The 11,489-nt window shown below is 41.5% G+C and overlaps 1 protein-coding gene across 1 annotated transcript in view; it reads left to right on the top strand.

Moving 5' to 3' along the window:
• Positions 1 to 8,263, top strand: part of LOC145415413 (zwei Ig domain protein zig-8-like) — a 48,997-nt gene extending 40,734 nt beyond the window's left edge. Inside the window, exons 5-6 of the mRNA XM_080284696.1 lie at positions 2,826 to 2,994; positions 8,154 to 8,263. Of these exons, the coding sequence (XP_080140822.1) occupies positions 2,826 to 2,994; positions 8,154 to 8,263 (279 nt within the window). The remainder of the gene's footprint in view (positions 1 to 2,825; positions 2,995 to 8,153) is intronic.
• The last annotated feature ends 3,226 nt before the right edge of the window (positions 8,264 to 11,489 follow it).

Below are 11,489 nucleotides of genomic sequence, written 5' to 3' on the forward strand. Positions count from 1 at the left end.
TGTGTGTGTGTTTGTGTTAATTTTACGTCGATAATGGAGAATGGGTATTGCATTCTGCCAGACCAATGATACTGGCCTTGAATGCAAGCTGTTTGTAGAATCGTTTAATCTCACATAATTGGTCAAACAACCAATCAGAATACCAGATAATCCTGACCGTAGTGCCTATATCATGGACGTATGCCTGACAAACAACCCAGATCAATACATGATAGAGGTATTGTCACCACTTGGATCCTCCGACCACAATCTCATCAAAGCCACTTGAATTAGTTGCCCCAAACCACCCCATTCTGAGCCAGTCAGTGTGATCAGATGGCGCTTTGATAGGGCAGACTGGGATGGATTTAAAAATCAACTTGCTGATATTCCATTGCAGTCTTTCTACTCCACTGCCATCGGTTCTACAGTACCCAGTCTTAATACAAGCTAGTATGGAATCGTTCATACCCAGCCAGCAGTTTACTAAACGGTCAGATTCCACAAAATGGTTTTACAGGAATCGTGCCAGAGCCTGAAATCCTTAGCCTTTCTTAAAAAAAAAAAGAAAAAAAAAAAATCGCTCAGTCAATTTAAAATTGCTAGAAACCACGGAATAGTAGTCCTGGTAATAAATCTCGCTAAATCAAACTTTCTTCACAACCAAGCTTCCAAAATATTAAAAAATCCGAATGACAATAGAATATTCTGGTCAACTCTCAGTTCTCTCAATAATATCTTTGTATGTCTTCACCCATTTCCCCACAAAAATCTTCAGATGGAAACAATATATATAAATGACAGGAATGGAAAAGCGAATATCATTGTCAGTGCGTTTGCCAGAAATTCTACTTCTGAGGAAGTTAGTCAGGTCCTTGTAGTAGAACTTGCCTCTCCCGAAATGGCCTTACAGATAAGATATGTATAACATCCATCCGAGACAAGTTACAACCGACAAAGCTTCAGATCCAGATAGAGTTCCTCCAGTCATTTTCATAAAGTGTTCGCCAGAACGTGCTCATGTTCTAGCTAAATTATTCAAACTATGCATAAATACTTTTTCATTCCCTAATTCCTGGAAAGAAGCCAATATCCACCCAAATTCTGAGAAAGGAATTTCCCCCGATCCCTCTGATTACAGACCGACAGCTGTCACATCATCCCTTGGTAAAGTGTTTGAGATTTTAATTAATAAGCACATTGTTAAATATCTTGAATCCAACAACTTAACTAATGACAGACAGAATGGTTTTCGTCACGAAAGATCCTTAGTTGATACACTTATACTCTTGACTCATACCATGTATCAGTCAACTGGCCAACTTGGAGAAACCCATGCACTAGCCCATTATATATCTAAAGCTTTTGATAGAGTGTGGCACCGTTCTGTGCAGTTCAAACTCCCTAACCATGGCCTATCATCTTTTCTTTCACTGATTTCCGTATATCTCATAGACAGAAAGATAAGAATTAAAGCAGATGATGTATATGTCAATTCCCACTCAATTAATACTGGTGTGCCACAAGAATCCAGTCCTGGCTCCAACCCTTTCCCTGTTTCATATTTATGATCTCTTGTCTATAACCTATAATCCCATTCACTCATATGCAGATGTTTCAATGCTTTACAATTCCTTCTTACTGAAACACTCATTCACTGATGATATATCTCGACAGTCCAACTCAGTACCGCAGTCTACATAAATCAATATTTACATAAGATCACTGACTAGGGACAAAATTGTTAAAATTAATGTTAGGAATGCCAAATATATACGATTACAGACAGACATTGCATAATACGTATTTTTACCTTCAGTGCAACCAATATTCCTACCTCTAAGAGTGTTTCATTTAACAACACCCTCAGTTGGACGTTTCATATTTGATCATTAGCTGAAACTGCTTCAAAAAAACTTGAATCCGTAACTTCCATACTGACGAGCAGTTAGCTATAATTTACAAGAGTCACGTACGCTCTGAGCTGGGATATTGCCCACCCTTGAGGAATGGATGTGGAGAGGCTGAACTATAAAAAGTGGACAAACTTCAGAACAAAGCCATAAGCATTATTAAGAACCATGCATATGCAAATGAACTACTTCCCCTACAAGTAAGAGGGAATGTTCTCTCCCTTGCATTATTTTACAGATACTTATATGGCAAAAACACTAAGTTGCATCCATTGTGTCACCTCTCCATGCCTTCTCCCGTGTTTCATGGGCATCTGATAGTGCTCATGATTGGACTGTCACATTGCCACATTGCAGAACATCTGCTATCAGAACTCTTTTATTCCACGAACTGCATCTCTTTGGAACTCGCTTCCCCAGAATAGTTTCCCCCCAAACATCAACCTAATTCCAACTTAAGTTCAAGTCCACTTGTAACTGATTTTATAATGAATGGAAACACCTGCTATCTGGGGTATGGAAACATATTTTATTTATTTTGTTTTTCTTTCCTCTGTTCATCTATTAATTATATATACATACATATATATATATATATATATATATATATATATATATATATATATATATATATATATATATATATATATATATATATATATATAAAATTACATGCCCAACATAATTACGCTGTCTGGCTTCGCTACAGCCCTTTGTAATAATACTATGCAAAATATTTGAATTAGAGCAAAGTGGCCACTTATATATAGCATCATTATGCAAATATTATATTCAACTAGTCAGACCCTTTTTACTTCGATAGGGAGGCCAATGTAATTGTGTCATGAAATTTAATCGTTATACTGGAGCGGCCTTCTCTTGAGTGACCTTGTTAACAGAATCCTTATCTGTATGAATTATTCCACCCGCCAGAGCATCAATTACACGTCCTCCCGAGGTGGTGTAAGCGTGGTGGAGGAGCGAGGGGAAACCACCACTAGCTTCCTCCTGCTGCAGAATGCCAGGGCCTCAGACATCGGCACCTTCACGTGTCAACCTGAGGGCATGACACCAGCCACTGCCAACCTACATGTACTTGAAGGTGGGCATCAGCACTTGATGGAGTTCCTTCATAATCTGAACAGCGACATCTACTGGTATGAGGTATGATTGTGACTGGGGTCTTAGGTGGTAAATTTGTTCTCCCTGAATTATTTACATGAGCTCATACCTAAGTTAAATAACGTAACCTGACGGATAAGGAATAATACAAAGGTCTATCTATCTATCTATCTATTGCCAGACGCCTCAATCCCGTTTGGGGTGGCCACAAACAAATCGCCTCCAAGTCACCTTGTCCCCCGCCATTTCACTGCCCTGCTCCCAACTCACACCCCCCTCTCTCATATACCTCTCCACCCCATCCCTCCATCTCATCCTCGGCCTCCCCCTCCCTCTTCCCCCTCCACCTCACTCACATACACTCTCTTCATCAGTCTTTCACCCTCCATCCTCTCCACATGGCCAAACCACCTCAATGTGTTCCTCATAACGCTTCCTATCACATCCACATCCACACCACAACTCTCCTTTATATCCTCATTCGTCAGCCTGTCTCTCCATGTGACTCCACAGGTAACGTCATTAATGTGAATAGCATAAGGATTTCAGAAGACTTTCAAGTTTGGTAAAAAAAAAAAAAAAAAGTTGATAGTCACCACTAACAGTTAGTTGGGATAATGGAATATATAAATGACTAACTAACTGGCAACTAATTGAAAACCAATAGTTATAAGACACTCTTCCATTGGAGTGGGATATGTTTATGAGCCTCCTTCCCTTTGACATGAACGTCTGTGGCAAATTATCAGTTAAATTCAAGCGAAATATCAACAATAAGTGCTAAAACAGGTGCGACTCGTTAAAGGAGTGAAGAATGCTACATCTTTTTTAGAGTAAAAAATTTCATTTTAGTTCTCTTGGGCGCAATCTGTTCTAGCTACTTGTTTCCTAGTATTTGCTGCATAATTCTATGTATTTCTTTCATCCATTTTCTGTTTTGTATTCCCTTCATCTGTCACCCTTAATCATTTTAGCGATAAATGACTTCAGAAAAATAAGTAAATGTCCGTCCCCACTTGCCCTCGAAAAATGCTGGCAACACTGATACCAATTTGTTGGACTACATGACGGCAACAACGACTGGACAGTTGTTCGACAACATGTCAGCAAAATTTTGCCATTCTTCATGATGTTAGCTTTTTGGCAGCTTGTTCATGACTGGGCTGTTTAACAAGTTGCCATCTTATGCTCGAGGGCAAGTGTGGACGCATCTAATGCAGTTCTGTGGCCTCGTATCATCTACAGTTTTCTCTGTACCCTTGACAGTGATAATATATTCATGCTATCGTATGATAACCGCAACTTCCCTGCATTATCCTAATGTAATCTAATTGGTGATATGAATGGTAAAGTAGGGAATGTGAAGAAGGATGGAATAGTTGGTGAATGGGGTGTGTCTGCTGAGATAGATGAGAATGGGAGTGCGTTAGTGGACATTTGTGCTGGGAGGGGGTTGGTGATAGCCAATACCCTCTTCAGGCATAAAATGATCCACAGGTATACATGGCGAGTGATGAGAAGGGTGGGTGGTGAACTGAATGAAAGGAAGGCAATGATTGATTATGTGTGTGTGGATGAAAGGATGTGAAGATGTGTAATGGATGCAAGAGCTTATAGAGGTTGGGGGAGTGGACTTTCTGACCACTACTTGGTGGTGGCCAGAATTAGGATCCAAGTAAGATGGCGAGAGGAAGGAGTATTTGCAAGGAGAGTGGAAAGGTTACAAGAGGATGAGAAAAAGGCAGAGTATAAGAGAGAAGTGGAGGAACGACTGGGCAGATATGAATTGGAGTAGATGGGGGATGTGGAAAGTGTGTGCAGGATATTCACAGAAGAAATACGTGCAGCATGGGATGTGGTGTGTGGGAGGAAGAGAAGACGGAGGGGGGTGCAAGGAACAGCATTGTGGACTGAAGAGGTGAGACAGGCTGTGGCACAAAAGAAGAAAGCGTACAATGAATGGATGAGAAATAGGAGCGTGGAAAAAGTTGAGAGGCGGAAGAGAAAGTTATATGCAGAAAGAAAGAGAGAGGTGAAAAGATTAGTAAGAGAGAGTAAGAAGAGTGAATGAGGAACTTGGAAGGAATTTGAGTGTAAAGTGGAGGGACTGTAAGAAACTGTTCTGGAAAGAGGTGAAGAGAGTAAGACAGGGTGGAAGTGAGGTTAGCAGGGGAGTGAAAGATAAAAATGGTAGATTACTAGTGGAGAAGGGAGAAAAAGTGAGCAGATGGAGAGAACACTTTAAGGAATTGTTGACCATACAAGATGGAAGTAATGCTAGTATAAGTGGCTGGGGAATGGCTGGGAGAAGGAGGGAGGTGAGAAGACAGGAAGAAATCAGTAGGATAAAAGTTGTGGAAGCAATAAAGAAAGTTAAAATGGAGAAAGCCTCAGGAATTGATGGAGTGTGTGGTGAAATGCTGAAACATGGGGGAGAGATAGTAGTAGAATGGATGTGGAAGATGTGCAGATTGGCCTGGGAGGAAGGTAGAGTCCTGGAGGATTGGAAGTCAGGTATAATTATTCCCTTGTACAAAAGAAAAGGGGAAAAAGAAGTGTGTGGTAATCATAGGGGCATTTGTCTTCTTAGTATAATAGGAAAAGTGTATGGTAGAATACTTATTGACATAGTTAGAGAAAGAACAGAGGAATTAGTTGGAGAAGAACAGGGAGGCTTTAGGAAGGGAAGAGGTTGTGTAGACCAGATATTAGTGGAAAAGTTTCTAGAGAAGGGAAAGAAGTTGTATGCGGCTTTCATGGATTTGGAGAAAGCATATGACAGGGTGGATAGACAAGGACTGTGGAAGTATTAAGAATATATGGAGTAGATGGGAAGTTGTTGAATGCTGTGAAGAGTATGTATGATGGTGCTAAGGCTGCAGTGCGTATGGATGGTGAACTGCGTGAATTTTTCTCTTTGAAGGTTGGGTTGAAACAGGGATGTGTCATGTCTCCATGGCTGTTCAATCTGTACATCGACAGGGTAATAAAAGAGGTACAAGGTAGGGTAGTGGATGCTGGAGTGGCCCTTGTGAGAGAGGATAGTGTTTGGAAACTCCCTGTACTGTTGTTTGCTGGTGATACTGTGTTGTTGGGTGAAGACGAAGGGGAGCTTTAAGGCTTGGTGGATGAGTTTGGGAGAGTGTGTAAGAAACGGAATCTAAAGGTGAATGTAGGGAAGAGTAAAGTGATGGTCTTTGAGAGAGGTGAAGTCAGTGAATGTACAGCGAGGTTGGATGGTGAGGAATTGGAAAATGTATGTTTAAGTACTTGGGTAGTGTGATGAGTAAGGATGGAGGTTTGGAGGGTGAAGTGCTTGAAAGGGTACAGCAGGGAAGAAAGGTTGCTGGTTCTTTGAAAGCAGTGATAAGAAACAGGGAAGTGATCATGGAAGTGAAAAAGTTACTACATGACAGTATTGTGATACCAACTCTAACGTTTGGAAGTGAAGCTTGGACGTTGTTGGAAGGACACAAGTCAAGAATGAGAGCAGTGGAAATGAGTTATTTAAGAGCAGCCTGTGGAGTCACATGGAGAGACAGGCTGACGAATGAGGATATAAAGGATCGTTTTGGTGTGGATGTGGATGTCATAACAAACGTTATGAGGAACACAATGAGGTGGTTTGGCCATGTGGAGAGGATGGAGGGTGAGAGACTGACGAAGAGAGTGTATGTGAGTGAGGTGGAGGGGGGAAGAGGGAGGGGGAGGCCGAGGATGAGATGGAGGGATGGGGTGGAGAGGTATATGAGAGAGGGGGGTGTGAGTTTGGAGCAGGGCAGTGAAATGGGGGGGGGGGACAGGGAGACGTGGAGGCGATTGGTTTGTGGCCACCCCAAACGGGATTGAGGCGTCCGGCAATAGATAGATAGACTATATTGTTACACATCTACATATCATGTTAACCTTGTTTTGTAAAATAAGACATTGTTGCTAAGGCTGTAAGTCCTTACTTAATTTTACTGGCATCTTCCAATGGCTTACTGTCTGCTAGCATATTCAGTTTTATTTATAAACTTCATTTGCCAGCTCCAGACTAACAACAGAAACTAGGCCTTTCTGAAACATTAGTTGTCAATAAATAATTTAATACCTTAAGATCTGTGGTGCCCTCTGGAAATTCACTGATAATCTAGGCCATGGAAATTAGCATACTATAAAATATACATAAACAGGGACAAACGAGGATCCCTGATTCTTTTTCCACCTGTTTGTTCATTTTCTGTCTATCTACAGCCAGGTAGCTTAGTCCCAGAGAGGATGGTCAGTTTGCCTTGTCTTCTACCATCAGGTTGCCGAATCTCCATGTAACACCACGTTTACGCATATACCTTTCCATTCCGTTCCTCCACTTCATATTCCTTTCATAATTAGTCTCTCATGAGGAAGTAGGTGGTTTCATTACTAATAACAAGGTCTGTTGTGTGACTTCTGCTGGAAAATATTGTTAGGAAGGATCTGGCCCCAGTAAACCCACGCTTGATAATATTTTTTCCCTACGTGCAACTGCTGTACAATTTGTGGGATTTTATTGGATTCAAGGAAAGTTATATTGGCAATTTTATATGTCCGTTGTACCAGTAGCCGAATCAGTTCATTATTGACTTTCCTCCAATACTTCATCATGAACGTCATTCAGTCCAAGTCATTTGTGATATTCTGATTTATCTATTTATATTCGCCTATCTTTCCTATTACTGGTACTAGTAAGTATACTAAGCATAGGCTTCGTGCCACCCATGAATATATACTGAACTTCAGGAACTTTAACTTTATTTTCAGTTTTATTATCTGATAAGTATATTTTCAGGAATATATATTTTTAAACCAATATTCGTAACGTGGCCAGCATCTTCTTTTTGCAGTCCATTTTCTCAATTGATTCATTTTGGTGCATTTGAAACTATTCTTTAGGTTTGACTTTTTCGTCAGTAGCAACCTTTATCCTTAATCTCTTTAGGCTCCTGTCCTGTTTTCCCTGCCTACTTATACTAACAAGAAGTTGTTTTTATTTACTCATTCCCATAATTCTTCTTCAGATTCCCTTTTAACAATTGTCAGGTTTTCAGAACATAGTATTGTTAATGCACCTGTGTATGCATGTATTTTTTATAATATCCCCTTGCGTGTATTGTTTAGGAGAGCACCGGCAGGCAATCCAGACCAACTCCAGCTGCATACGTGTTCCAAGCCTGGCAGCCTTCATCATAGTGACGGCCATCCTCGCCAGCTGTTGTGTCGTCTGCTGAGAGATGGCCAGGTCATGTTAGACACAAGTGCCGGTCAGCAGTTCAGGACGGCGAACAGTTCATCAGTCTCTTACTTCAGTGATAGTATTTTCGTCAGCTTAGAAGTTTTCCAGCACATCTTCCTTACTCCTGTATTTCGGCAGATGACGTTTGAATATTGTTGTGTTAATCTTTACACAATCTGTAAACTACCAAATCCCATTTTACCCGTTTCCGATACTAGAGGCTCGAGGCTAGCCTCAGGTTAGTCCAGAACAGTATAAGGGTAAGAGACCGACCAGTGCCCCTGACAGTGTCAACGCAGGAGAAAAACCTGTGGCCATCTCCTAGACTCCGACCATGGTTTTTAGGCCACAGTACTCTCCGACCAATGTACTCTATCAGTCACACGACCAGGCGTCTGCATATTATACAAGTGAAATTGCTAAGGAAGAGGTGCTGCAAAATCTATTAATCCAATGACAATAAGACCCAAAGACACCACAAAGGGAACTGATCAGTTACTTATCTAATGCATTCAGTTAATATCTCGGTCCTCACCAGTGATATGATCTACTTTTCAGTTATTCAAATGGTCTTCCAAAAACGCTCATACAGAAAAAAATCAACTGAAAGAAGGCAGTTTATTCTTACTTTAAATAAAACAAGCCTTCTGCTTGTCAGTTATGCAACAGTTCAACATTCTGTGCCAGTGCTGAAGTAAGATGTCTAAGGTAACACACCTCTAGTAAGAGACTGACTACAGAAAATTTAAAAATTATTACCTGGTATGATAAAACAAAAGAAGAAGTAAATTTAGAGGCTTCTACTTGCAGATTATATATGTGTCAGAAGTAAGCAGAACATAATCCTGTCTCCAGCAACACGCCCTAAGTGTCAACCCCTACCCATCTATTTTCCTCCAGGGACCTGTTCCTCAACTGACAAATTTTCCCCCATTAAATGACTTTCCTTCAGTTACATATATTTCCCCTTGGGCTTATATTACTTCTTTGACCTAATATACGCCATGGATGCATTTTTTTGCTCTGGGAAACATTTTCCCTGCTGACTTTTTTTCCCATGGAACCCTTTAAATCGCACCATTTCCCCATGGACCTATTCTTTATAAGAGTCCATATATCTTCAAGGGCCTGTTTTCCACCAGACATCTACTCTTCCACATCAGAGACCAATTTTTCCCATACCAGGGACCAGTTTTTTTCTTCCTGGACAAATTTTCCCCAAGGACTGTAATGTGATGGTGTGATGTATGAAGTGTATTATGTTGTGGGGGGAGAGGGACTCATTACAGTGTAAGCATAATGAATTGCATGCGAGTTGCAATTTGTTAGTATTGTGGCTGGAAAGGTTGGTGACTGCATCTCGGTCTGGCTAGGTGTACCCATATCTCTCTGGGTAGCGTAGTTTCTGAGGGGTTAATGTCTTGTAGTGGTTTATGAAGGATGCTTTTTGACTGAAGGTATTGAGGCTAAATGATTATGTAAGTGTTTGTAAAATGTAGTGTTGGGTGAAGGGGGGGGGGGATGATGCTGAGATACTCTGTGTACTGTTGGGTAATTGCTTATTTCTTGTTTCTTTGTGGTGGGTTGTAACATGAATTACAAGGGAGGCAAGGGTCATGACCAGAATTCTTGGAACTTGTGTGCCTCTCATATTCAACTGGACTTCGTATGGAATTATGTGTTTCTTAATGTAGTTCAACACGAATGGAGAGCTACCGTACCTGGTTGTGGTGGCAGGGCTTAAACCAACGTCGATAGCATTCCCTATTTGGGTGGCATGGCTCCGTCTCTAGGACTGTTGAAGGCCATACTCATATCGTTCTCATGGACTAGATATTCCCCCTTCTTCAACAACCAGAAAAGGACACCTCCTGGTGATGTTCCCTGCATCAGCCATCTTTGGTCGAGATTTCCTCCTCCCCCTCTTCTCCCTTAATTTGCTGTGTGCAACTTCCCTAGATGCGTTAGAGGCAGGGAGTCTGATGGTTGAGCGCTGTTATAGGCTTCACTTTGGCTAGCAACACACATTTATGATGCCTGATCTGCCTAGAAGGGCGGCTTGGTGTGATCCAGCCAGGTTAATCTGCTGGTTGTTTTGGGCTAGATCAACTGGGCATTATGTGCACTTGCACTCCACTGGTCGGGGGCGAGCTGCCTTGTTGTTCTTTGCTGGTTACCTCCAGATACTCATCCATTACTGGGGGGCGAGCGGGGAGGGAGGTTAAACCTTTTCTTACCACCATATAAGACAGAATCATCCCCTAGTTTTGGTCTCATATGGCAGGTGGCCAGGCCTAATTTTCTGCCTCATCTGGTCACATTTTTTATTGTTTTCCTGGTTGATTTCTTCGCATTATCGCCTGACTTTCTCTTTCCTGACTGTTCTTCAGATGGCTTCTCCCTAGTGGCCACACTGGTGCCTTCTGTGTTCGTGAACCACCACTCTGCTGAAACTCACTGGTGTATCCGGCTCCATACTTAGCGATCGAGGAGTATTCAGGAGGTATTGCCCGATGTTTATGAGTCTATCTCATTTGTAAAATTTATTACTATCTGTAGTATTACTTGCCATGATATGCTCTGACAAAATATTTTCCAGATGCATCACACTCTGATTCAAGCTTGTAGTTCTGGCTCTCCGTCATGCTGATGGCAGATTACTGGTTGCGGTGAATAGTGCTACCCAGACTGGGCTCCTTCAAACCATTTCTAATGTTGTTAGTCTCCCTATTTCTTACTGCCCTCACTTTTATCTGAATCAGCCTCGCAATGTAGTCATGTAAGGGGGCTCCTTAGCTGTAGTGTGGAGGTCCTCCAGAAGGAACTACCTTCCCTAGTTGTGGTGAAGGTTGGAGGCACCCATATACCGATGGACAGCATATTATCTAAAATGCCTACCCTCATTTTTAATAATTTTACGTGCTTCATTAACCTTATGTTTTGACTTTGTCATGGAATTGCAACAAGATGAAGCAGAATGTAATTCTACAAAGGTGTTTTTATCATAGCCAGTGTTGTGGTCACATTAGTTGCACCTGCAAGAACCTTGTTGGTAGCTTGTCAGAAGTCTGTGACACCTGTGGGTGTGACTGCAGGAGGCTCTAGTGCTCCTGCCTTCCTTCTTATGTTCACAGTGGTGGGTCCCATTCCACCACTTAAAAGACTTTTGACAGGTACAGATTTAAAGCGAGGTTCTTTCCCTTCATGCCAGGGAGAAGATT

Source organism: Coenobita brevimanus, chromosome 102 (genome assembly GCF_032717465.1).
Source record: "Coenobita brevimanus isolate Jiangsu-jjx chromosome 102, ASM3271746v2, whole genome shotgun sequence".
Lineage (NCBI taxonomy): Eukaryota > Metazoa > Arthropoda > Malacostraca > Decapoda > Coenobitidae > Coenobita > Coenobita brevimanus.